General features: G+C 63.0%; 1 protein-coding gene across 2 annotated transcripts in view; it reads left to right on the forward strand.

Moving 5' to 3' along the window:
* The window catches only part of HPCAL1 (hippocalcin like 1), a 75,877-nt gene extending 53,699 nt beyond the window's left edge, over positions 1-22,178 (forward strand). Inside the window, exons 2-5 of one of the 2 annotated variants that reach the window (XM_028517177.2) lie at positions 5,301-5,388; positions 17,202-17,593; positions 19,677-19,782; positions 21,277-22,178. In XM_028517177.2, the coding sequence (XP_028372978.1) occupies positions 17,216-17,593; positions 19,677-19,782; positions 21,277-21,374 (582 nt within the window). In that variant the 5' untranslated portion in view covers positions 5,301-5,388; positions 17,202-17,215 and the 3' untranslated portion in view covers positions 21,375-22,178. The remainder of the gene's footprint in view (positions 1-5,300; positions 5,389-17,201; positions 17,594-19,676; positions 19,783-21,276) is intronic. The other variant, XM_036027652.1, reaches the window with a different exon arrangement.
* The last annotated feature ends 4,590 nt before the right edge of the window (positions 22,179-26,768 follow it).

Consider the following 26,768-nt stretch of genomic DNA (forward strand, 5'->3'; position numbering starts at 1 on the left):
GACCGAGGGTTATGCCAAGGGACTGCCCCCCCGCCCCGTCAGTGCAGAGGGCTCAAGAGACCTTGTGCCCACAGCCCACCCTGACGTCCAGCACACGCCTGAGGGAACCCCACGGGGCGTGGCCTCCTCACATTGTCCCTGCACCAGTCCACACCCTGGACCTGAGCTGGCCAGCTGGGGTGATGAGCGTGGAGGCCGGGATGCCCCTGGTGGCAGTGCTGGGAAACCCTGCGGTTCGCCTCCCGGCACCTGTGACCCTGCTCTTTGCCCTTCTGGCCCCTGGAATAGAGAAGTTCGAGAGCATTGGCTTAGATTCCTTTTCTAAGACTTTATTGAGACACAATGTCCGTACCACACAACTCGCTCAACGTAATGAAGCGTACTCATTACTCACTTTAGTGCACTCACACAGGTGTGCGCCCTCCGCTGCAGTCACGCCGAGGTGAGTTCCGATGTCCCCACAGGAAGCCTGCGCCCCGGAGCTGTCGCTTCCCGGTCCCCACCCCCATCCCCCAGCCCCAGGAAACCGTGTATCTATGCTTTCTCTCTAGAGTAATTTCCTGTTCTGGACGTTTTATGTAATGGAATCATACAGTAGCTGTCCTTTGGGGCTTGGCCTCCTCACTTAACGTTTTCAAGGCTCCCCCGTGGTGCGGCGTGGGCCAGTCCTTCTGTCTGTGGCTGAGTCACGCTCCACGGCACAAGCAGACCACATGTTGCTTTTCCATTCCGTCTGCGGGTGGACATTTGCTTTGTGTCCACCCTTTGGTTGTCGTGCACAGTGAGGCCATGAACATGGCGCTCGAGGGTCTATGCAAGGGTCTGTGTTTTCATTCCCCTCTGGGGTGCACGCCCTGGAGTGGGTTTCCGGGCTGTGCGGGGACTGTGTGTGTGGTCCTTCACAGAACTGCCGGGCTGTGCCCCGGGGCGGCTGCACCACGCACGTTCCCGGCAGCAGCGAGTGGGGGCTTGGATCGCCCCCTGTCCTCAGCGGCCCTTGTATTGGCCTGATGTTTTGGTTCCAGAAATCTTGGCAGACGTGAAGTGGCGTCTCATTGTGGTTTTGATCTGCATTTCTCTGGTAGCTGATGGTGGTGAGCATCTTTTCATGTGTTTATGGGCCCCTCGTATATCTTCTTTGGAGACATTTCCATTTAAGTCGTTGATCATTTTTTAATTGGATTATTATTTGTCTTACTATTTTTAAAAGATTTTATTTACTTATTTTTAGAGAGTGAGGAAGGGAGGGAGAGAGGAAGAGAAACATCAGTGTGTGGTTGCCTCTCACCCACCCCCCCCCCACTTGGCCCCCGGCCCGCAACCCAGGCATGCGCTCCAACTGGGAATCAACCGGTGACCCCTTGGTTCTCAGGCCTGCGCTCAGTCCACTGAGCCACACCAGGGTGGGAGAGTTCTTCATATATTCTAGGCACAAATCCCTTATCAGATATATTTTCACCCATTTTGTGGGTTGTGTTTTCATAATCTTGACTGTTATTTGAAGCACAAGCTTTAAATTTTTGTTTAATGATTTTATTTATTTATATTTAGATGGAGGGGAGGGAGAAAGAGAGGGAGAGAAACACCAGTGTGTGGTCGACTCTCACGCACCCTCCACCAGGGACCTGGCCCACAACCCAGGCGTGTGCCCTGACTGGGAATCGAACCAGCAACCCACTGATTCACAGGCCAGCACTGAATCCACTGAGCCACACCAGCCAGGGCAGAAGCTTTAAGTTTCAATGAGTCCACGTTATCTGTCTTTTCTTTGGTCATTTGGGCTTTTGGTGTCTTACCTAAGAATCCATCGCCCATCCAAGATCATGAACATTTATCTGTGTGTTTTCTTCTAACAGCTTTATAGTTTTAGTTAAGACGCTTCGGTCAGCGATCCATTCTGAGTTAACTTTTGCAGTGGTGTGGGGTCCCACTTCACTCCTTTGCCCGTGGCCGCCCAGGTGCCCAGGCGCCGTTTGTCGAGCAGCTGTCCTCCCCACCTGGCGGACTCGTCACTCTGGTCGGAAACCAGTGGACCGTGGATGCGTGGGTTCACTTCGGACTCTCACGCCTGTTTCACGGATCTGTATGTCTGTCCTGTGCCAGTGTCACGCTGTCTTGCTGGTTACTGCTCTGTGCTAAGTTCTGAAATGGAGAGCCGTGCCCCCCCCCCGCCCTTGTTCCTTTTCAGGAGCGTTTCGGCTGGTCGGGTGCCTCTGCAATTCCGTGGGGGCTTTGGGGGAAGCCTGTCCATTTGTGCAGAGTGAGCCGGGAAATGCATCCGATCTGTGGGCTGGTTCAGGAGCGTTGCCCTCTCGCCGCTGTTAAGGCTTCTGATCCGTGAGTGAACGTGGGATAGTTTTCCAGTTATTTAGAGCTTTAAAAAATTTTTCAACAGTGTTTTGTAGTTTTCAGAGTGTAACTTTTGCACTTCTGTTATTAACTGTATTCCTGTGTATTTTATTTGTTTTGAGGCTATTCATAATGCAGGTGTTCTCTTTTTCTTTTCTTTTTTATTGTTGTTCAAGTACGGTTTTCTGCCTTTCCCCCCACCCCAGCCCCACACCCCAGCCCTCCCCTGTTGCCACCCTCCCCCCGCTAGTTTTTGTCCCTGTGTCCTTTATACTTGTTCCTGCAAACCCTTCTCCTTTTCCCCTGAAATTCCCTCCCCTCTCCCCTCTGGTCACTGTCAGCCTGTTCTCTATTTCAGTGTCTTTGGTTATATTTTGCTTGTTTGTTTTGTTGTTTAGGTTCCTGTTAAAAGTGAGATCACATGGTATTTGTCTCTCACTGCCTGGCTTGTTTCGCTTAGCATAATGCTCTCCAGCTCCATCCAAGCTGTTGCAAAGAGTAGGAGCTCCTTCTTTCTCTCTGCTGCATAGAATTCCATTGTGTAAATGCACCATAGTTTTTTGATCCATTCATTTACTGATGGGCATCTTGGTTGCTTCCAGCACTTGGCTACTGTAAATTGTGCTGCTGTGACTATTGGGGTGCAATGCAGTTGTTTTCTTCATTTCATTTTTGAATTTTCATTGCATCTCTATAGACATATGATTATTGATTTTGGTACATTGAGTTCGTTTCTGGCAACCTTGCAGATCTTGTAAACCGATGGTGTAGACTTATGATATTGATGTTGTACATTACTACCAGAGTATTTTCTCTTCCTCATGATTTCCTTAATAAGATTTTCTTTTCTCTAGCTCACTTTATTTTATTCTTTTTAGATTTTATTCATTTCTTTTTAGAGAGAGGGGAAAAGAAGGACAGAGGGAGAGAAACATCAGTGTGTGGTTGCCTCTCACACACCCCCAACTGGAGTCCTGGCCCACAACCCAGGCATGTGCCCTGACTGGGAATCGAACCAGTGATCCTTTGGTTCATAGTCCAGAGCTCAATCCACTGAGCCACCCCAGCCATGGCTAGTTTACTTTATTGTAAGAATACAGTATGTAATATATAAAATATACATGTTAATTGATTGTTTATGTCATCGGTATGGCTTCCGATCAACCGTAGGATATTGGCAGCTAAGTTTTGGGGGGGGTGGAAGTCACACGAGGGTTCTGACTGTGTGGGGCCCCACGCCAGGGACTCTGCATTGTTCAGGGTCCACTGGACGTCTCTATTCCGGACCGTCCGTTTCTTCTTGGTCTGCGACGGCGGGTTGTGTCTGTAGTCGGCCTCGCCCTTCCCCAGGTTTTCGGGCCGCCCCTGCTTTCAGCTGTCGCGGACACGTGTTGAGTTCTGTGTGCCAAGCATTCCTCCGTGCATGAGCTCATTTAATCTTCCCAGGAACTCGATGAGCCGGGCAGGATTATCGCCTCCGTTTTATATGCTAGGAAGCTAGATGACGGGCCAGGGTCACGCAGCTAGGACGTGCTCGAGCTGGGGTCTAAGCCTGGGCCGGCTGGCCACACAGCCCTCTGGGCTCCCCCTCCCTGCTCTGCGGAGGGCTGGGTCGGGCCTGGTCACTGCCCAGGCCACCACCCAGAGACCCCAGGCCTAGGAGAGGAGGGTGCCTGGGGCCTAACTCGCACAAAAGCCCACAGGATCAGGGTGTCAGGAAGGGCCCCAGGGAGGAAAGGCACTGGGCGAGAACTGGGCCTGGGGGAGGTGGATCTGGTGCAGGGGCACCTGCTGGGTGACTCTGGGAGTATGGCCCCCTCCCGGGCCTTTGTCTTCTGCCTCTGCCGTCCCAAGTGCTGGGGGGAAGCATGTCACCAAGAGCCTCCCCCGGGCGCCCAGCAGGCCTCCACGGTTTGCTGTCCTGGAGAGGAATAGCCATGGCCATTTGTGTGAGAGTCGCTGGACAGAAACCGGGCGCCACCAGGCATAACTCCACACAATTACTTCTGCAATAACGGCCTCTGCTCCTCACTCTGCCTGGAGCAACGACGTCGGCCTGTATCTGTCACAGGTGGGCAGTGGCTTCAAGATAGAGCCAGCCCGGCTCCCGTGCAGCCTGGGGGCTGCACCTTCAAGGGCCCGGGAGAGACGGGCCCTCCTCCCACAGGGAGGCTGGGGTCCCAGCTGGCCCAGCCTCCAGGGCATCCGGCCTGTCCGCCTTGTCACGGATGGGAAACTGACCGGCAGGGACCGCAGGGCGTGCCCGTCACAGGGCCACTCAGAGGCGGAGTCACACCTGGGACCCGTGCTTCCCTGTCGTCCCCGCCGCCCAGTGCTTGCCCCTCGAGAGCGGTGTGCGTCTCAGTGAGGCAGGATGGGCTGTGACGGAAGGCGTCCCTGTGGCTACAAATGCCGTCCCCTGTCACGGAGCTGGCTGGTCACGGAGCCCGTTGGCCGTGCTGCCTTCTGGCCGTTCGGTGGATGCGGGGGCCAGAGTTTGGCGTGAGTGCTCCCGAGAGCCGGCCCTGTGCCAGGTGGCCCTCACCATGACCCTGAGGGTCAGAGACTTCAGTGGGGCCGCAGGTGGAGGTGTGACGGGCTGTGGGGACTCCGAGGTGACTCTGCGGTGCTGCTGGCACCTGAACCCAGGGTGCAGGCCTCGGAGGCCGAAGGTCACGCTGTAGATCACGCCTTGCTCTGGCTCCAGCCCCACCTGGCGGGCGGCTAGCCTCCCACTGGAGGGACTTCTGTCATTACTGTGGTGGCCTTCCCTCCCTCCTGATGTGGGGGTGCACGCGCTGTGGTCCCCGTCCTAAGTGGCTGGAAGGAGGCCAGGAACCAGGGTCTTTCTGGGCTTGGTATGGGGCTTGTAGAAACGACTGGAGGGAAAGGCAGCGGGCTCTGGGCAGGGGTGTTCGCAGCCCGACTGACCGCTGGGTCCTCTCTTCCAGGGCATGGTCTAGGGGCCCCGCCCAGGTCGTGGAACCAGCCCCCAGAGGTTCTGATCCCTGCTCCGTCTCCACCTTCACTTGGCCTTGGGTAAGTCGCTCTGGGGGGCCCGACAGGCCTGGGAGTGCTGGGGTGGAGGCAGCCGTGGGGGAGGGCTTGAGGGAAGGGTCTTTGGGTCTCAGCCCAGCCCAGGAGAGCCCACCTTGATGCGCTGGCATTTTCTTTTTTCCCCAATAATTTATTTTTTTTATTTTTAAAGATTTTATTTATTTATTTCTAGAAAGAGCGGAAGGGAGGGAGAAAGAGAGGGAAAGAAACATCCATGTGTGGTTGTCTCTCGCATGCGTCCTACTGGGGAGACCTGGCCCACAACCCAGGCATGTGCCCTGACTGGGAATTGAACCAGCGACCCTTTGGTTCGCAGGCCCATGCTCGACCCACTGAGCCCCACCAGAAGCAGAGGGCGCCTCTGACTAGCCTGCACATCCCAGGTGGCCTCTCAGAGAGCCGCCCGGCCGGCCGGCCAGGTGTGCGCTGCCGGGGCAGGGCCGAGGGGAGGGGAAATCCCGCCTGTGTGGGAAGCCCAGGGTTATTTTTAGAGTGACTCAGGATGACTTTGCAAAATCACTTCCTGTGGGCAGACACGTGCGTCCATGTGCGTGTACACACACACTGTAGTCACGCACGCACATGCCGTGGGCCCACCCAGGGCTCACACACACAGTGTGGGCTCTCATGACAGCTTGGCACTCTCACCCACTGTGGGGTCGGTGGGGGGACGGGGACCAGTCCGTCCGTCCGACCGCAGGACTGACAGCCCCGGGCCAGGGAATCGGCGCCCTCTGGTGCCTTGAGCTTCTGCTCTGGGGTGTCCCTGTGCGGGTCCCGACGGAGGGAGACCCAGCCCGGCCTCGCCGCCCGGCTGGGAGAGCCCAGGGTCCACGCTCTCTGTCCTCGGCCCCTTGAGAGTTCTCGGACCCGTCAGGCCCCGTGTGCAGGTTCTCAGCTCAGAAGTTGCGCTGGGCACGGCCCAGCAAACGAACGCCTGCTCTGCGTCACTGAAGTGAGGGACCACCTGGGTCGGGGAGTCGCCGGTGGAGATTCGGAGACCTGGGGGGTGGGGCGGGTTGTGAGGAAGGCGGGCCCCCAAGGGCACACCGGGCAGGGCTGCGCGGCCCTCAGACCCGCTCTGACACCTCTGGGCCCGCGAGGAGTCGGGGTTCGCTGGAAGGAGCCCCCACGTCGGCCGGCCTGGCTCCCTTCCCGCCTCCTGACCCCAGGTACCCGTCCTGCCCGTGTCTCAGGTGCTGGGCTGATCGGTCACAGGCGATCCCTCATCAGGCCCCCGGCGATCGGAACTCAGCCCCAGGGCCCTGGGGAAAAGGGCCAGGAGAGGGGGTTCGGCCCCAGCAGGTCTGTGGACTCTGCCGTCCGGCACCCGAGCAGGGCGCCTGGCCCCGAGCAGGCGCGGACTCGGTGCAGCGGAGAGGAAGCCCGTGCCTGGCCCTCCCGGCGAGGCCGTCGGTGCTGTGAGGGCCTCGTGCACTCTGTGCTCCCCTGCACCCAGCACCGGTTTCACTTTGTGGGTGCTCCCCTGCACCCAGCACCGGCTTCACTTTGTGGGTGCTCCCCTGCACCCAGCACCGGCTTCACTTTGTGGGTGCTCCCCTGCACCCAGCACCGGCTTCACTTTGTGGGTGCTCCCCCACACCCAGCACTGGCTTCACGACGTGCGTGCACCCCCCAGAGTGCGAGCCTGTGCACCGGGGCCAGCTGTCCCTGCAGAGCCTGTGGCTCCCGGCGCTGGGATTTTTTTAAATGGCGAAAGGCAGCTCTGATGAGCTGTCTTCACGGCCGACCCTGGTGAACACAGCAGCCTCCGATGACAGCTGACGGCCGTAGCCTCAGAGGCCGCCAAGAGGCGGCGGGCACGGGGCCGTCCGGGTGCCTGGCCTGGGTGCCCGGCGGATGGGGCTCTCGCTGAGAATGGCTGACTGTTTTTGTTTCTTCCCAGAGACGTTAAACATGAATCGAAAAGCATACGAGATGAGTCACTGGAAGTTTTCTTCCAAGTGCGAAAACACGAAAAGAAATGTTTTGGATTGGTGTGCCGAGCCATCCGGCATGCCAGACAGGCGTCTGGCAGCAGCCGTCCCTCCGGGCGCTCGGCCGTGGGCGGCCCCCCACCTGCTGCAGGGTGGCCCCTGCCCCACACTCGGAGCCCACTGTCGGCGGACACAGCACCTGGGGGGCCACCGAAGTCTAACGTTTATAATGACGTGGCTTGCAGTGTCTGTCCAAAGATATGTTAGCATGTGGCCCGGCCCCATTCATGTGGGGCCCATGAATTGAAAACTTAGTCACCACCCAAGCGGGAACCTGGCAGAAGCTTAGCTTTCTGCCGTCGACCGGGAAGAGAGCTAAGCGAGCGATCTGCCAGCCGAGATCCCGGGGGGTGGGGACGTGAGTTCCAGCTAAGGGAGCGCTCTCTGCAGCCACCGTGGAAGCCCCCGCTGGGGAGAGACTCAGAGAGTTTGGGGGCTTGCGTGCGTCTCGGGCCCACTGCCCAAGGTCATGCTGTACAGGGGAGGAAGGTCAGCGGTGAGGCTGGTGACAGACCCCGGGTCACCCAGGCCCCCGACTCCGTCCCGGTGGGGAAATGACGGACGTGCTCCTCACAACCGGTTCTTACCTGCTTCCTCTGGACGCCCATGCACCCCCCTGCCTGCCGCCCCGGTCCTTCCCCGTCACCTGAGAAAGAATTCACGGGCACCTGCTCAGGTGTCTCTGGACCGAGACTCCACAGACCTGAGCTGTCCCTCCGGAGACGAGACGGGACTCCTGGGGCCTGGTGGTGTTTTCCTTCCTTCCCCTCGCCACCCCCCCCCAACACGGCTGTCCATCTGTCCATCTGTCCCGCACTCACCTGTGCCGGTCCATACCGTCGCCTAGTCCGCCCTGTCTCTACAGGTGAAGGCACCTGGGGAGGCCATGGGCCCAGGGCTGTGGGGCAGGGACGGGGCACCTGCTGGTCACGGTCGCCCCAGAGACTGGGGCCTGGGGGTCAGGGAGGCTGAGGTGCATCCCCACGATGAAGCGCGGGGCCGGCCCAGCCGCCCGCCCAGCCGCGTGCCCCTAAGCCAGCCTGTCCCAGGCACACCGCACTTTTTCCCGCCCTCACACCTCCTTGCACGCGGCAGGCTCCTCCAGGAATGCCACTGCTCACCCTGAGCCCCGGCGACCCTTCTCCCGGGGGGTGGCTCAGGCTCCTTCGCGCCTTTCTTCCTGCCGGGCCCACAGCACCCCGCTTCCGTCTCCGGGCCTCTCGCGTGGGCTGTCTGGGCAGCTCCGTGCGCGCGGGGAATGGCTGTGGAACGGAGGGATGGATGGGAAGCGCGGCCCGTGCTGTTTTCTCTCTAAGAGAAGATTCCTAGGGTGAAATCCCGGTCCCTCCGCACGCTGACTCGGGGGAAGGCCTGTGCCTGAGAGCGGCGCCCGGGCCCGGGTCCTCCCACACTGGGATCCCGAGACGGTCAGTCCCACTCCCGGGCAGAGGGAGGGCGAGTGGGATGTGTGTGTGTTCTGGCGTGTGTGGTGTGTGTGGTGTGTTGTATGTGGTGTGATGCAGTATGTGATGTGGTATGCACGGCGTATGTGGTCTGGTGTGTGTGGTATGTGTGACATGCTGCAGTGTGTGCCATGTGACATGGGTGGTGTGCTTGGCATGGTGTGTGTGCACGCCCGTGTGTCGCAGGCCGGTGGGGGGCCACCCTGTCCTGCTGACGCCTGCATCCCCAGCTGAGCCCAGACCCCTCCTTGGGCACCTGCAGCCCCCCACCCGGTCTTTGAGGGGTGGCCCCACACCCACAGGGTCCCACACGGCACTTAAAATGGACCCACCCCAGTCAGAGGCCACAGACTGCCCAGGGCCCACCTGGGGGTGGACGGGGCGGGGGCCGGGGGCTGAACTGCTGTGGGGGGATGGCGGATAGTCCGTGGTGTTCCTGGGCCACCAACAGGGGGCAGCACCCGGCAGCTTCTAGTCTGGGTGGTGAGAGCCGGCGGAGGAGGGCCCTGTGCCGCCGCGGTGGTCGGCCTGGGCTGCTTCCATCCTTCCCCTCACTTCCCCCCCACCCCCTCACCAGGCTGGGCCCCTGGGGTCCTGGGCTGTCTGTCCACCCAGGCGTGCGGGCGAGAATCGCTGGGCACAGTCTCCGGCCCCGCAGCGGGGCCGTGCGGGGCTGTGAGTGGGCTCATCGGGCAGCCCCGGGCTTCTGGTCTCGTAGAAGCCTCGAGGGCACCTCTGCGGGCTTGTCTGAGGCTGCACATGTGTCCGAGCCTGTCACAGCCTTCGTTCTCTTTGTCCTCACGGCTGCACTGTGAACCAACAGGTAGGGACCGTCACTCCCATGTCACCGTCTGTCCAGGAAAGTGGGGCCCAGAGACATTAAGAGACAGCCAGGGCCGGAAGGGGGGGGCGGGGCGGGGCTGGGAGGAGCCCGGCTTGGCGGTCACTGCGCGCCCGCCGCCCTGCTCCAGTCCCCGAGTGCACAGCCGCCTTCCCACCCGCAGCCCCGAGGCTGGTGCTTGGGTCCCGGCTCGCAGAAGAGCAGCTGAGAGGCTTGGTCTGGGTGGAGCGCTGAGGCTGGGAACCGCCCACGCCAGCCAAGGTGCTGCCTGGCGCCCCCCAGCGGCTGCCCGTCCTCTGGGTCCCCTCCCGGGGGTGTTGGGCTCTCGGGTCGGCCTCCCTCCTGCCAGGGCACCTGGTCCCAGGGAAGGGCTGTGGCTCACCTCCGGGCCAGAGCGTCAGAGAGGAGCCAGACTCGCTCTGCCGCCCGCTGGGTTGATCTCTCCTCCCACAGATTTGTCTGGTACTGGAGTCACTCCCGGTGGCAGCGGTGGCCAGGAGGGATTGAGTCCAGCCTGTGCAGGGCTGGTGCACCGGGACCTGTATGCACGGCTGGTGCGCTGGGACCTGTGTGCAAGGCTGGTGTGCTGGAGCTGGTGTGCCGGGACCTGTGTGCAAGGCTGGTGCACCGGGACCTGTGTGCAGGGCTGGTGCACTGGGGCCTCTGTGCAAGGCTGGTGTGCCGGGGCCACCGTGTGGTGGGTCAGATCAGCGGAGGGGGTGGTGACGGGGGCCTGAAGTCTCAGAGCAGCCCCTGCCTTCGGTCTGCAGTGCCCGGCCTGCTGTGCCCGCTGAGATTTCCTTCAAAGGCTGACTCAGCCTGCGGCCCGCCCTGCGGTGCCTGACGAGGGGCTGCAGGGGTTCGCAGGCGGGTTTCGGTTTTGGAGTGTTTGACCCAGGGTCCAGCTGTCCTCAAGTCCTGACTAGTCGATTCATGCCGAGCGTGTCTGTGGGGCGTGGGCCTCTGCTGGGCGGGTGGAGGGCAGGGGGCTGTGTGTGATGAGTCCCCTGCCTTCTTATAGTCCCCTCCTCCCTTGACCGTCTCCTCCTGTGGCCAGTGTGTGTTCTTGGCGCACCTGACAGTCACGCTGGATGCCAGCGTCCCCAGCCCCTGGGGCCCGGCTGGGCCCTCCCTGGGCCTCCCCCTCGACCCCCGCTGCCCACCTGGACCGCTCCAGGTGGGCCTCTCCACCCAGCTCAGACCTGACCTGTAGGGCCCCTCAGACCGTGACCCGGGACAGGCCACCTCCGCCCCCTGGGCGTAGCGTCCCCCTGCCTCACAGCCTTTAGGGGCGGGCACTGTGGGCGCCTGGGAAGCGGCTCTGTGTCTGGTTCACCAGGTGTCCCCACGCCCAGCACGGAGCATGCTCAGAACCGTCCGGGGCGCGGAGAGCCATCCAAGGCTTCCCTTCCTGCTCCCGCCTGGCCCTGGAGATGGGCACCCAAGCCCCACACCCCGAGGCACAAAGGCGCGGACAGGCGGGGGGGGTGCAGGCGCTGTGGCCAGGACCCCCCTGGGCTCCCGCCCTCCCTGCGCGCCTGGCACCCGGGTCCCTCTGCAGAAACAGGGACCCCACCTACGGAGCCACTCCGGCTTTACAAGCCCCAGGGTCTCGCTTCCCGTCCTGTCTAGAGCCCTTTTCCTGTTGTGCCGGCAGATTCCTTCAGGAAGGGGACCCTCCTCTCAGGCGCTTCCTCCTCCCTTCCCCATCCTTTCCCCAGAGGCCTGTTTACGCCTGTCCCACGGGGAAGCTCCTCCCCGGGACACTCAGCGGCATCTGGCCTGGGATGGTGCCTCCCCGCTCCAGGGAGTGAGAGGTTCAAGGGCAGGAAGCCCCCCCTCCACCCAGGCTGGGACCCTGGGGCCACGGGTGTGTTCACGGGAAGGGAGGACACACCACACCCCCCAGGCCGACGAGTCCCAGGCCCTCTGCTCCGCCTGGGTGTTCCCGAGCTGGGAAATGGAGTTTTCCAGAACACCAAGTCTCAGTCACTGAATGTCCTTTGCCACCCTAACCCTGGTGTCCCTTCCCGTGTCCCTGGTCCCGGGGCGGCCTGGAATGTCACAGCGAGACGGGTCTAGGGGAAGCCAGTGCTCACTCCCGTCTGTCCTGCTGGCTCTGCGCCCTGCCCTGGGGACACACGGCCGTTGTTTCCCGTGCCTTTGCTGAGCACGGGCCGTGCCAGCCCGTGCTTCGGGCACTTTGGGGACACAGTGCGCACAGAGACAGGCGGCCCACAAACACAGCCACCGAGTGCCAAGTGCAGGCCAAGCCACAGGGGCTGGAACGGGCTTGGCAGGTTCCCGGACGGGCGGGGGTGCGGGGTTCTCCCCCCCCAGGAGCTCAGACTAACCCGAGGGGAGACACGGGTGAGGGGCGTGACGAGAGCGGAGGTCCTGGCAGAAACGGGCCACAGCGATGCTGCTGGAATGCAGAGAGAGTGAGGAGCAGAGGCGGGGGCCCGGGACACGCACCCCCGGGGAGGGCACCTTTGGGTTGGGCTTTGCTGGATGAGGAGGAGTTTGCTAGGCGACTGGGGGCAGGGGAGCCGCACGGACGGACCCGTGTTTTCCGGGGCACAGGTGTGTGGGGGTAGGGACCCCCAGGTCCTCTTCCCAGCCGCTTCTGCAGGGAAAGAACTCTCTCTGAGGGAATTTCCTTTCCTTTCCCCCACCTCTTCGTTTCCCGGAGCCTCAGGGAGGGCGCTTTGGCCTCAGGGTTGCGGAAGGGGGCATAGGGTGGCTCAGGATGGGGGGTGCGGTTCTGGGCCTGCTCTGCCTGCATCCCCCCTCCCCGCCTCCCGCCCTCTGGTTTATTTTGTTACGCTCGGGGAGCCGCGGGGACTTGCAGTGGCTGGGGTGAGCCCAGAAGTCAGCAGGGTTTTCCGTTGGATTTCTCAACCGCAGGCCGCTGGCCCGGGGCCCATCCAGCTGCTGAAAGGGGTGACGAAACAGGGTGTCAGGAAGCGCTCCGGAAACGGGCCCCGGGTCAGCCGGTGGGGCTCGGCCCGGCACGCCCGTCGGTGCCTGTCAGCTCCGTGGCCTTCTAGCTTCTTCCTTCCCCAGGCCCCACTCGGGGCCCTGCCTCCATACCCTCCTCCCAAGGGGAGGACGTCCCCGTCCTAGCCAGGGTCACACCCCGGTCCCCATAGCAGCTGGCCTCTGGCGAAGCTCTTGGAGCCGCTGAAGTAGAAACCTGTGGACTCACACGTAACCGTGAGAGGCGAACGCCGTTATCTTTCGCTGCAGGGGCCGAGCAGGGAGGCAGGCACAGGTGCCCTCCCCCAGCTGGGAGACAGGGGGCGCTGGGCCTGCAAATGGGGTGCTAATGAGCTGGAAGAGTCCCTTGTTGGGGCCACAGGTCTGCAGTGTCCCAGGCATCACCCCGGCCTGAGCAGCCCCTGGAAATGCAGCGCCACACACGTGTGTGATTTTAACTCTTCTGATAGCCACATTTGAAAAAGTAAAAAGAGCCCTGGCTGGCGTAGCTCAGTGGATTGAGCACAGGCTCCGACCTAGGCGTCGCAGGTTCGATTCCCAGCCAGGGCACATGCTTGGGTTGCAGGCCACGGCCCCCAGCAACCGCACATTGATGTTTCTCCCCCTCCCCTCTCCCCTTCCCTTCCCTCTCTAAAAATAAATAAGTAAAGTCTTAAAAAAGAAAGTAAAAAGAAACTGATGAGATGAATGTTACCAAATGATTAATTGAACCCCGCTGTATCTCAAATGGTATCATTTTTCATTTCACATATAATCAGGATAGAAAAATTATTCATAAGAAATTTCAGATTATTTTTTCCCCCCAAAAAAGCCATCAAAATCCAGTGTGTATTTTACTCTTAGGGCATGTGTATGAATTCAGGTCGTTACTGTGTGGGACAAATCGAGCTTATAGATGGAGAAACTGAGGCAGCTGTCAGGTGGACAGGGTGTGGCAGGGGTGGGGCCAGGGAGGCGGGGTCTCCAGTTCCGGTTCTGGGAAGCCCGCTTCCTCAGGGCCCCGCCCCTGCACGGCCCAGGATGGGACCCGCCCAGGATGGGACCCGCCCCTCCCGGGAGCAGCTGTGCTAGAAGCTGAGACTGCAGGCTGCCTGCCTCTCGCCTGCTTACCTGCCTCTCCCAGGACAGGGCCCTGCCCTGGAGGAGAACTTGCTGTGGGGACACTTCTCTTGGAAACCTGCGCGGTGGCTTTGTCCTGCAGAAAAGCTCGCTTTTTATCAGCTGTCTCCGTAGCCAGCCAGTCGTCAACGGAGAGAGCTCACTGGCTTGATTAACAACAGAGGGGTCGCGCACATGCAGCATGCAGCATCCCACCGTCCAACTGTCCTGGTCCCGAGAGGTTGCTTACTCCGGGCCGAGAGCCTCCGGTGGGGGGCTCCCCCATTAGCTGGTTCAGCCGAGGCCTCGCAAGCCCTCGCAGGCCGGGCTGGCGCGTGACTGGGCTGCGTGTGGGGCATTCATGGGCTCCATTCATGCTCCGTGGAAGTCCCGGGGGGAGGCAGCTTGTGAACTGTCCTGGCCAACAAGTTTAACGCCGAGGGAGCTGCGGTGAGCGCTGCCGGGACCCCGTGGTGGCCTCCACGCTGCCTGGAGACCTGGCCCTGAAAGGCCCCAGGAGGCCTCGGTTCTGCCTCTGAGTCGGAGGCGACCCGGCCTCCTCCCCGCCCCCGCCCAAGCACGACCACCATCTCCCCTGGGGGCCTGGACTCGGCCAGGGCTCCCTGGAGGTGGCCGGCGGGGGTCAGACCTCCAGGGGCCTTTGTGAGTCCCGGTCACTCAGTTCTGATCCCTCTTGCCGGCTTCCTCGGCAAACGGCCTCGGCCCTCATGGGAATGGACGACCCCTCCTTGGGGCACCCCCCACCCACCTCCTGTCCCTTTCCGCCCCCGTCCCTCAGCAGCCCAGGACCGTGCATGAGAGCCGGGCCTGCACCCTCAGGCACGCGGAGGCTGTGGGCAGGAACCAGCCGGCACGGGGCCCCGAGGACACGCTGGGGAGGAGACGGCCGGCGCTCCTGGGCTCGGGCCCTCGGGGAGCAGAGCGCCGGCAGGTGGACACGCGTGCACAAGCGTTGCCACACAAAAGTGACACGGGACACAGTGGGGGGGGGGTGATGAGGCCCATGGATTTGCAGGCGGTGTGCTTCCAGATGCTTCCTGGGAAGGCTGTGCCACCCTCCCGGACTCCGCCGCTGCCTTTGGCTTGGTTGGGCTGCCCCCATGATGAGAGGCTCCCCCACCTCAAATGGGGGCACAGGGGTCTTCGCCTGGGGTCTCCAGACCCAGGGAGCTGGACTGTCAGACCGGGACGGGGCCTGAGGAGGGCGGTAGTCCTGCAGGGAGACCCCGGCCCCCACCCCCCGCCACCAGGAATCCGGGTCCTTCCTTTGTAATTGTGGAGGAACATACGTGACGTCCAAGTGGCCATCTTCAAGTGTGCGGGCCGGCAGTGTTGGGCACACGCACGCTGCTGTGCAGTGACCTCCGTGGCAACGCCTCCATGTGAATTCAGCCCGTGCCCTTGGGGAGCTCTGCCTGCCTTTGCCCCCGGCTCTGGAGCGCCCCCTGGTGCTCCAGGTCGGCTTTGACTCTTTGTGGTTGTCGTGAACTTCCTGTGGTAGAATGAGTGTCCCGGCCTGGAAAACGGTTGTGCTCCACAGCCGGTTCATACGGCTACCTGGGCGTGGTCAAGGTACCAGGGGGGCTAGGGGTAAAAGGGGGGCCCAGGTCAGAGCTGTGGGGTGTCCACGTGGGAGGCTAGAAGGTCAGCAAGCCCTGTACCTTCCTTCCCAAAAGCGTGGTGTCCCGTCAGCCAGGATTGTACTGAGTCCGAGTTCCAGACGATGGCCAGAAAACATCTCTTCCACCATCACTTCTGGACGGTTTTTCTCCCAAATAAAATCCATCTCTCTTGTTTCCTGGATCCCTCACTCGGTCTCTCCCAGCCTTTCTCTGTGACGGCCGGACATGCTGCTGGCCTGCGCTGTCCCCCCCGCCCCCCAGGGGCCAGGGTCGGTGCTAGAGCCCTGTGGTCAGGCCCAAGGTGGACCAGTGTCCACATCCCAGCTCCCTGAGCTGTGGGGCCCTGGGCAAGTTCCTCGACACCCTGGGCCTCAGTGTCCCCGTGTCACACGGCCACCCAGGCACGGCACGGCACTAGCGCCTGGTGAGTGGTGCCTGCAGTTCGTGTTGCTGCCATTGGCGTGTCTGCTGCGGAGACGGACCCGTGTGGGTGACCCGCCCGGGCGCTCGGGCTGCTCCGGGCTCTGAGGCAGGGCCGTGCCCCGTGCGCCATCTCCCCGAAATAGCCAGGATGGCCGTGGATGTGTTCACGTTAAACCTTTGTTTTTATTAAATATTTGCTCAGAGTTCTTTCAAGATTTTCAAAGATGGTCAACATTGGATTCTGTTCGTTCTCTGTGACTGTACCTATCATTTTTTTTACAACAAAAATAGCAGCAGCTGATAGGGGGGCCAGCTTTTTGTGGGGGACCCCACATGCAGTGTAGTTAGGTCTTGTTGGGGAGCACAGGGGTGGTTCGGTTTCTCCAGAGAAGGATCCCCCAGTTTTGTGGGTTGAGGCTGGCGGCCCCGTGCTGGCGAGGTCAGGGGAGCGGGCCGGGGGCTCTTGCAGGCGAGCCCTTAACTGCTGTGTTGGTTCTTCACCCCACCTCCCCGGGCCTCCTGTTCCCCTGCTCGGGGTCCAACCACCGGCTCCCGCCTTGGCGATAGGGGGCGTAGTCGCCCGACTGTCGTGTTGAGGGACCACTTCGCTGCTGGCACAAGCAGCCTGGGATCCCCCTGCTCCACGGGGTCCAGGTGCATTTCCGGACCGGGCTCCAGGGTCATGGGATGTGGGACGAGGTGAGCTCCGCTCCCTCCAGTCATCTGCGGGCTTGGGGGGGCTCCGTGTCATCGCTTTGCCGCCACACCCTGTCTCGGCTGGGGGTCCAGGGGAGAGCAGGTGGCTGCTGTACGAGTCCCTCCTGTGCACCTGGAACGGTGCTGATTGTCACCCACCACCCTTCGGAGGACTGAGAAGGCAGCGTGGTCAGAGGAGGAAGCCGGTTGAGAAAGACGATGGGTCTGTGCTCTCTGGGGCCCCCAGTCCTCCCCTGGGCACTCTGTGTCCAGCGTGCAGGCAGGAGAGCGGGGGAGCACCCAGCCGGGAAGTGGTGGGATCATTCGCTCCACCCACATCCCACCTGCCAGCACACAGCCATGCCCACCAGGCTGCAAGGGGCTCTGGGCGGTGCTATTCGGCCGTGTGCCGAGGAAGGGAAGGGCACCGTGCTGGTGGATGAAGACCCCTTTCCCGCGGGGTCCTGGAGGGGCTGAGATGGCCATGCTCAGGGATGGGTGTGGCCCTTTGGGGGGCACTCCAGCCCTGGGCGCAGGGCATGCATGCTGGGGACCTCCCTCCGCCTGCTCAGTGGCAGTCTCGGCGGGGAGCCAGGCCCCGCCCCAGCGCCCCCAGCAGTGTCCTGTCCCGCAGGTGTCGCGCGCGCCATGGGCAAGCAGAACAGCAAGCTGCGGCCCGAGGTGCTGCAGGACCTGCGGGAGAACACGGAGTTCACGGACCACGAGCTGCAGGAGTGGTACAAGGGCTTCCTCAAGGACTGCCCCACCGGCCACCTGACCGTGGACGAGTTCAAGAAGATCTACGCCAACTTCTTCCCCTACGGCGACGCCTCCAAGTTCGCGGAGCACGTCTTCCGCACCTTCGACACCAACGGCGACGGCACCATCGACTTCCGGGAGTTCATCATCGCGCTGAGCGTCACCTCGCGGGGCCGCCTGGAGCAGAAGCTCAAGTGGGCCTTCAGCATGTACGACCTGGACGGCAACGGCTACATCAGCCGCGGCGAGATGCTGGAGATCGTGCAGGTAGGGCTGCGGGCGGGGCGGGGGCGGGGCGAGGCGAGGGGGCGGGGCTTGGCCAGGTTCCTGCCCGCCCCTCCCCCACCCTTGCCCCGCCCCTTCTGAAAGGGAGCCGCTCACCGTGCCCGCAGTGAGGACAAGAGTCCCTCACTAAGCCTCGGGCCTGACTTAAACACGATCTGTGGATCTGTCTATCAGCTTTGGTCTTCACAACCCCGCAGTGGGGGGGTCGCTGTCTGCATTTCACAAACTCTGAGGCTCCGAGGGGCGGTGTCCTAAGAATGAGCAGAGCTGAGAGCTCCAGTAACAGCGGGGACCCTGGGCTCTCGCAGGGGCCCCTGCCCGGGCCCTCGTGAGGCCCCAGGTCTGAGAGAGCGGCAGACAGCTTGCCCCGGTCCCCAGGCACGTGCAGTGGGACATGCAGTGGGAAATACAGGAAACGCAGACACGAGAGACCTCTCCCCCTGCCTTCACGCCTGTCCACGGCTCTGGCGGGTGAGCTGTGTTCTAGAAGGAAACGGGGTGTTCTGTGGCCTCGGTGTGGGACAGCCGGCGGAGAACCACAGAGCTCTGCCCCCTGGTGTCCGCTCTGCGCCCCGCCCCCCCCCCCCCCCCCCCCCCCCCCCCCCCCCGCCCCATCCTGTAGCCCGGGCATTCTCTGCCTGTAAGGGGCCTCAGGGCTGAGCCTGAGCAAAGATGTCAGCCCCTAGGGTTGACAAAGCCACCAAGATGTGAGCTCCTAGGCCAGCAGCAAGTGGCCCGAGGAGCGACCAGCCCAGTTCCCAGGGTGGCTTTCCCACGGTGAGACTGAAGCATGCTGGTTAGGGGAGCTGCGTGGCCGGTGCCACTGCCAGTGGCTGCCGAGTTGGTGGAGGTCGGAATTCCCCTTCCTGGGAGTCACTTCCCCGAGACCACGTGCCAGCTGTACCCTTCTGCAAATGGCCTGCCCGGCCCTGGCTCTGCCCACAGCCCTGGCTGAGCCTTAGAGAGCCTGGTAGGACTGTTCGGGACAGTGAGGGGCGGCCACCCCCATGCAAAGGGGGTCTGGCTGCTGCACCCCAAACTGAGTGCCCAAACCCTGAGAATCTTCCCCTGGCACCTGGGGGTGGCTCCTCACCTGCTGGCTGGGAGGCCCAGCTGCCACACCTTTCTCTATTCCACGCACCTCGGAGCCCACGAGAGACCCCAGAGGGCCCTGGCTCTGCTCTGCCCTGGGGCAGGAGCGGCCCAGCCCCAGCAGGGTGTGCTGGCCCAGAAAGGGGTGGCCCTGTGCAGACGGCCCTGCAGTCCACACTGCCTGACCCTGAGGCTCCTGGAAGACAGCGGGGAGGGGAAAGGACAGTAGATTCTAGAAGCCTCCCTCAGGGTCATTCTGCTTGGTGCGGGTTTGTTTTGTAATGCCCTGCTTTGAAGATGCGAGAACTCCCAGACCCCCACAGGGCCCCACAGCGGCCCCGCCCTCCTCCTGGCTTTTACACTCTCCCACACACACACACACACACACGCACACACGCACACTGCACTGCGTGGGGGTGGGGGGTGGCAGTGCCCTTAGGGAGGCAGCTGGACTTCCCTCTGAGGGGCCCTGTGCCACCCTAGCGCTCACCCTGCCCGGGGTTCTCCCCGGGGGCTTCGGGGCCTGAGTCTTTCTTATCCTTGGGGTCTCCCGACCTTGCAGTGACCCGCTCACAGCCCAGTGAGCAGCGACAGGTTGTCCAGATGCAGGCCTGCGAGCTCACCGCCCTTGCCCTCGGAGAGTCACCCAGTGCTTCTAGTCCCCTCCTGCCCCGAAGGCTCCCTCAAGCGCTTTCCCCGCACCATCCCACCCCCCACGCCTGCCCTCAGGCAGCCCCCATCTCCTGACTGCTGCAGGGGACTCGTTTTACCTGCCCTTGAACTTCCCGTAAAGGTGTCCAGCTTCCTTTGCCCGACACCCAGACAGATCTGCAGCGTTTGCCCCAGGTGTTAGGAGCGGAAGGGGACATTCTTCTCTCTGGGGAAGGGCCCTGAGGGCCCGTGAACACCTGCCCCATATACCCAGGAACGTTCCGGAACTTCTGAGCACGCACTTCCCCACGTCCCTTTGCAGGCTATTTACAAAATGGTGTCCTCCGTGATGAAGATGCCCGAGGATGAGTCCACCCCGGAGAAGCGGACAGACAAGATCTTCCGGCAGATGGACACCAACAATGACGGTAGGACCCTGGGTCCCCGGGGTCCGAGCGGCGCTGCAGGGGGCTCAGATGCATTGGGGCCGTGGCCTCCCACGCCACCGTCCACCCCTCCGCTGTGCCGAGGGAGGGGCCTGGGGCCGCGTCCTGGCTGTGTCCTCCTGCGTGGGGCTGCTCCCCTGAGCCACAGGGGACCCCAGCAGCCCCGGGGGCGTGGCCCCCGGGCCCTAGAGGAGGGGCGGTGCCTTCAGGAGCGCCGCAGCCTGAGGGTTTGGGGAGAGGCAGCTACAAGTTCCACCAGCTGAAGGGGAGAAACGAAGGCCGAGAGCCTTCCACATCAGCCAAGGGTCCCAGAACTTCCCTGAGGAGGGTGGCTGTCCCCTCCCCTCCCACTCCACTCCTTAGCCGGGGCATTGTCATTAAGTCCCCCACCCTGTCCCCTGCTGGGGGCCCACGGGTGGGGGGCACCCCTCTCTGCTGCACATCGGGAGGTCCCTGCGGACTGGCTGTGTCTGTCCCCTGCTGCCCGCCCCCCACCCTGTCCCCTGCTGGGGGCCCACGGGTGGGGGGCACCCCTCTCTGCTGCACATCGGGAGGTCCCTGCGGACTGGCTGTGTCTGTCCCCTGCTGCCCGCCCCTGGCTTCTGGCCACTGACTGAGCTCCTCCTCCAGCCGGGGCCCGGGCCGGACCCGCCAACACTTCCTCCCCGGGAACCCTCCCAGCCGCCCTCGGAGCTGGCCACTCCTCCGCCCAGTGCTGGGCACTGGCCCCGAGCACCTGGTGCCCCTAGTGCATGTCCCTCCTCCCCCCACAGCTGCAGAGCCTCAGCACCAGGAGCAGGCGGCTCCTTGGGGCGCAAGCCACAGGACGGGGGCCGCTGGGGGTGGGGGCACGCGTGCGTTCCAGCACGGCTCCCTCTGGAGCTGGAGTTTCTGTAGCAACTCGGCTTTAAAATCCGCTTTCCTGTCTCCTGGCCCTACAAGCGGCAGGGCCCGTGGGGCAGTCTCTCCAGTCCCCCCGCCCGGGGGGTGGGGGCAGATGGTGCAGAAGCGGAGGGTGACTCTCCCAGTGGGCCCGTGCTGCCACCATTGGGTGCGGGCCGCGACAGCGGGCAGTCACCCGGGACCCTGGGCCACCTCGGGCTCCCTCCACCCTGGACTGGTTTTGCGGGTTAGCCGCCGAGGCCACGGTCTTTCTGGGCGAGTCGCCTCTTCCTTGGGTGAAGCGCGGTGGTTTCTGGAAGGGTGTAAGTTGCCCTCCTGCCCCCGCATGCTCTCATACGGGCCGTGTCCCTAAGTGGCCTGATGCTCTGTGGTGAGCCGTGAGAGCAAAAAGGGTCTTTCCAGAAAAGCCCACGGAGCAAGTGGCGTGGGAGAGCGTCCCATGTCCCGTGTGGAGAAGGCGCCAGAGCAGGACCGGAGCAGGCGGCCCCCACAGACGTGGGCGCTGCCCCGGGCTCCGGAAGGTGCAGCGCCGTGAGCGCCGGCTCACGCCCGCGTCCCGAACTCCCCCCGCAGGCAAACTCTCCCTGGAGGAGTTCATCAAAGGTGCCAAGAGCGACCCCTCCATCGTCCGGCTGCTGCAGTGCGACCCCAGCAGCGCGAGTCAGTTCTGAGGGTCCCGACGTCTGGACGGCGACAGAGAAACACAGGCTTGTCCCGCCGTTGAAGCTTTGCTTGCAAAAGTGGATGCCTCCTCAACCATTCCTGCTCCCCCGGGGCCGGCCGGGTGACCCGCGCGGCACCTGCCCGGCCCAGCGGCTGCGCCTCCCTCCACCGCCCGGCCTCCCAGCCAGCCCCCAGCCCCGTCCTGTCCAGGGTGACCAGGGTGACTCCCAGGGGCGTGTACCCACAGGGCTCCATGTCCGCGCCTGCAGGGCACCGCCTCGCCTGCAGGGGGCCCCGAGGAGGCCCCGAGGACACTGGTGGCACCAAGGCCAGGATGGCACCAAGGCCCACTGATGTATTTTGTGACTGCTGGTGCCTCCTCCGTCGTGGGTAAGGTGAGGACGGGAGCAGAGGGAGAGGAGACGGCAGGCCCTCCCCGACCCCGTGCATGGCACCACCCAGCTCGTCCGTGTCCTCCGACCAAAGCCACCGCACGTCTGTATACTGTGGTCTCCCTCCTTTGAACACATAAGTTATGCGTAATGGTGATGTGGCGTGTCACGTGTAGGTCCCGTATTTAATGCCTCGACCGCCTCTGAAGCGTGGTTCCCTCGTGGCCTGTGACCCCTCCGAGCCCGGTTCTCTTGTGGTATTTATGCCCTCAGTCTGCCCCTCCCACAAGGAAGTGCATGCGTGCCCGTTGCCGTGGAGACGCTCCGGTCCACGTGGTGAATGCGGCGTCTGTGTGAGGTCTGTCCTGTTGATCAGTCCGGCATTTCCTGTATGAAAACGATCCAATAAACAGAATTCTCCGAGTGGTGTGTCGGCCCGTGCGAGCCCCCCGTTCTGCTGCCCGTGGCCCCCGCCGCTCCTGGTGTGGGGGGGTCCGACGGGCACAGCTGCCGTTTGCGATCACAGCCCCTCCTGTCTCCCTGGAGTCATCGCTGTGTCTGCAAACCTGGTGCAGCCTGTTCCTCCATATCTGGCTGACGCCAAGGACTGGTTGTTGGTGGCAATAGAAGACGAGTGTTCTTGGCAGGTGGGACTGCACCGCTCCTGCCTCCCTCCCGCTTCCCCCCACCCTGTGGTGTGATCAGCAGGGCGGCAGGGCAGTGTGCAGTGCCCGTCAGGACGGGGCACCAGGGGCGTCAGCTCCGACCCTGGGGGCAAACATCCAGGTGCTTCCGGTCCCAGAAAGCCCAGCGGAAGTTGCTCCGACCGTAGGGACGTTTGTGCAAAAAGCAGCCCGTTGTTGGCGTGGCTGATCCTGCAGCTTGGGGACCTCCGGGTTCTGTCCAGCCCACCACCTTGCCCTGCAGCCTCCCAGTCAGCTTTTGTCCCCACAGCTGTCTTCTTCTCGGCGTCCCCCCAGGACTGTCCCTGTTCTGGGTGGTACAGCTGACCTGGGAGCCTTCCCCAGGCAGGAAGAGGAGCAGCCCTGTCTTCTGTTTTTCCTTCAGGAGAACTTTCTAGAACTTCCCCTCCCTAGCAGTCTCACTTCTCATTGGCCCGGACTAGGCCTTGGCCAGGAGCAGGAGGTGACCGTGACTGGCCAGTCACGATGCACCCTTGGCTGAGGACCGCCCGCCACCCCCCACGGAGGGTGTGGCCCTGGGGAGGTGAACAGGATGGGGTTCTGTTTCCCGGATGGGTGCCGACAGCATCTGTCCCACCTGCCCTCGTGCCCCCTGAGCCTCACCTGCAGAAGAGGCGCGACCAGGAGGCAGGGGAGCAAGGTAAGGGGGCGGGAACTGGAGCTCAGAGCCGGACCAGCGGCAGGCTGTCAGACATGGCTGCTGTCTGGCTGACTTTGGTTTTCTTACTCCTTCTAAGACGTCATGCCTCTGAATAGAAGCGACAAGCCCGCCTGCAAGTGCCTCCCGAGCTGTGGCACCACCGGGAGCTGGCGGGGGTGCGGCTCTGATGGCTGACGAGCAGCACCAGCGCGGGGTGGGCGGGGAGGCCAGGCGGCCTGGGCCTGGGCCCAGTTTGCTTCCAGGAGGCGAGAGGGCACCTTGGACAGCCCTGCCTGGAGGCGGGTATCCCCCCCGCACCACCACGGAAGGGCTTGAGTTTCCTGGAACGGAACTGGCCTCGGTTGACCAGGCAGTGCTGGCCAGGGTGGGTGGTGCCACCATGGGGGATGTTGCCCGGCGGAGTCCTCCAGGGAAGCAACCAGGGGTGCCTGTCTGTGGTGTGGGGTGCTGGAGACCCCGCAGTGAAGCGGAGCTGTGAGCCCAGGCCTGGACGGACGGAGGGCTGTTGATGGAGCGAGCATTCTGGACGGTGGGCCTGGAGCGTGGCCACACAGGGCACTGCCAGGGGCGGCAGGAGCCAGGATGTGAGCGTGGGGGCCTGGGCGGGGAGCGGGGCAGAGAGTGGCGCTCTGCTCCTTGTCGCTGTGAACTCTTTCTTCCCCAGCTTCTGGGGCTGGTGGGTAGGGACAAAGACCTGGATCCTGGCTGCAGGGCCCTGAGGGCACCTGGGCAGGTGACTGGTGTTGGCATTACCCACTCCTGACAGCAGGGGGCAGCAAGAAGACAGGCTGCAGAGACCTGCCCGCTGTTCACTGGGCCTGAGGCAGGAGGCCAGGGCTGAGCTGGGGTGGTCGTCCCCTGTGGTGGCTCAGAAAGGGTTTCAAGGGGAGCAGCCTGGCGTGGGAACAAGGCTGCCTGGAGACCCTTCCTCAAAGCCCAGGGCACCCTGGTGTGGCAGGCCCTGGGTTTCCCTGCCTCAGGCCAAATTCCTGTTCCCACAGCCCTCTTGTCCCAATGGGCTCTGTCAGCGTTTGCAGAGTGACTGAGTGACCTGACACCTTGGTCAGGGCCCCCCACCAACCTGCAGAGGAGCCTCTAGCGCTGGGTGCTGCTGCCCCCTAGTGGCCATGGCTGGAAGGGCCCTCCCGGGCTTGTCTGGCTCCCTGGGACCTCCCTGAGCTGGTTTCTGAGCTGCTTGGGCCTGAATTACACAGTAGCTGTCTGGCTCGTCCCACCTGACAGATGGGGAGGCCGAGGCCTGCAGGAGTACCTCACTTTTCATGAGCCACCCAGGCTCCAGAGTCTGAGGTTGGGTTCCTGGTACCCTGGACCTGGAGGCCTTACCAATAGGGCTCCTATAAAAATGGAATCTCAGATAACAGCAAGTAATCTTTCCATAGTCACGTGTCTCAGGCAATGTTTTATGTCTGATTGGCTGTGTCTAGCAGCCCTACCTCTCAAGCCCTGGAGCTGAGCCTGCACAGCCCCGGGGCACGCCAGGGGCTGGCAGGGCAGCTCCCAGGCCACCCCAGGGTGAGGGCTCATGGGCACCTCATAGAGCCACCCTTCGTGCCCAGAGACCCAAAGACCTTGCACTCAGTGCAGCTCCAGTGTCCGCAGCGCGGCCCCCTCGGAGACCCCCAGACCCCCTGCTCAGCCCTCACCACCAGGACCACAGCTGCAGGCTAGCAGGGGTAGGACTCAGGTGCCACCTCGGCAACCCCTGGGGCCAGGGTCACAGAGTGTCCTGACCTCACTGTGTCCCTGAAAATGTCTGCAGGAATCTCCCACGGACCCAGAGGGGAGCTGCTGTCGATGGGGTGGCTGGGCAGCAGGCCGGCTAGTGGGGAGATATGGGAGGACCCCCTCCCCATACCGTCTGCCCCCCTTCCCGCCGGCAGCCACACAGCCCCTGAGCTTCCCCCACCACCAGCGGCCACAGTTCCTGGTCCCCAAGTGAGGAGTGAAAGCTCAAACTTGAGGAGCTAGGATCACCGGGGCCGTCACAGCCCCGGGATGGGAGTCCCCAGCCCCACTGGGGGCAGCAGCCAGGTCCGCTGGCCACCAGAGGCCACGGGGCTGGCGTGTGGGGCCGGGGACGGGAGGCACATCCCGGGGTGAGCCTGCCTGCAGCCAGGACCCGCTTCCCCCGCCCCGGGACAGCACACGGGGCGGCGGCCACATCTCTGAATCAAAAACTGAGACGCTGGTTTGACGAAAAAGTAGAAGACTTCATTTGTGAGTTTACTTGGGATGCCCTAAAGGGGGTTGAGGATCATGTTCATGAATCAGTTTTATCGCAAAAATGACACTTTATGGGACCAGACCCGTGGGCGCTGCCCGCTCCCCTGCGGCCCTTGCTGAGCCTGGTCTCAGGGGTGGGGCCACACAGCGCCCCCTTCAGGTGCCACAAGGGGCGGGCAGACAGACAGGTAGACAGGAACCGCCCCGTATCTGGGGAGCTGCTGGGAGCCGGGAAGGAAGCGGACTGAAGCAGTGTGACCCGGCAGCCACGGGGACTGACACCGGCTTTTTTCCTCAGCCCCAGCGAAGGGCCTCGGACGGAGCACCCAGTCCAGGGAGGGGCTGGCAGGCGCTGCGGGCCGGAACACTGGGCAGGGGCGTCGGGCTGCGCTCCACCCTGGAGGCTCCCCGGGAGGCCCCGTCCCCTGCTCGTGGGGGTGCTGGCAGGATCCGCTTTTTATGGGGCAGTCCCCTTCCGTGTCCCTGCCAAGCCACTCCCAGCTCCCAGGGGCCCCCAAAAACCTTGGCCCGTGGCCCCTTCATCCCGGAGCCCCTTCCTCCCGGAGCCCCTTCCTCCAGCCTCAGCCAGTAACCTTGGTTCCCCAGCTGACCCAGGACGGTTGCCAGGACACCTCTCTGACCCGTCTCACCAGTGTGACCTGTTGCCCCCCCGACACCAAACAGTGCGGGCTGGGACCTCTGCAGGGACCCCCAGCAGGCTCAGGGAGGGGCTCCCCAAGACCTTGTCGTATGCAAACTCAGACGGCTGCTGAGACGGAGCTGGCCCGTGGAGAACCGAGGAAGCCGCCCCAAAAGCAACGGCAGGTGCCCCCCAGGTGGGGTGGGGCGGGGACACTGGGCTGGCAGGGGAGTAGGGCAGGGTGGGCAGCAGGAAAGGGGCCTCGGGTGGGTTGGACACGCCGTCATGGCTGAGAAGGCGTGTGGACGCGAGGACGGTGTGGCCTGATTTATGTTCTCTGAAGGTCAGTCTGTGATCTGACTTGAAACGGTATTTGAGACGAGTCTGGAGAGCACAGGTCCAGGGGAGATGGAGGAGGAAGCTGGGGCGTGAGCTCCAGGTCCAGACGGTGGGCATGGCCCAGGGACAGGAGATGGGAGGACCGGAGACCACAGCACAGGCCCCCAAGAGACCTGCGAGTGAGGGAACAGGGAAGGGACACAGAAGACCCACCATGGAGAAGGTAGAGAGGGCACAGGACCCCCTATGGAGGGGCCAGGGCAGGGGGACAGGGGACTCTCCATGGGGGGGCAGGACAGAGGGGACAGGACCCTCCAGGACAAGGTCAGGATAGAGGGGACAGGGGACCCTCCATGGCAGAGGGAGGACAGGGGATCCTCCATAGAGGGGGCAGTGCAGGGAGGGGAACAGGACTGAGGGAA

The sequence above is a fragment of the Phyllostomus discolor genome, chromosome 6 (assembly GCF_004126475.2).
Source record: "Phyllostomus discolor isolate MPI-MPIP mPhyDis1 chromosome 6, mPhyDis1.pri.v3, whole genome shotgun sequence".
NCBI classification, from domain to species: Eukaryota; Metazoa; Chordata; class Mammalia; order Chiroptera; family Phyllostomidae; genus Phyllostomus; species Phyllostomus discolor.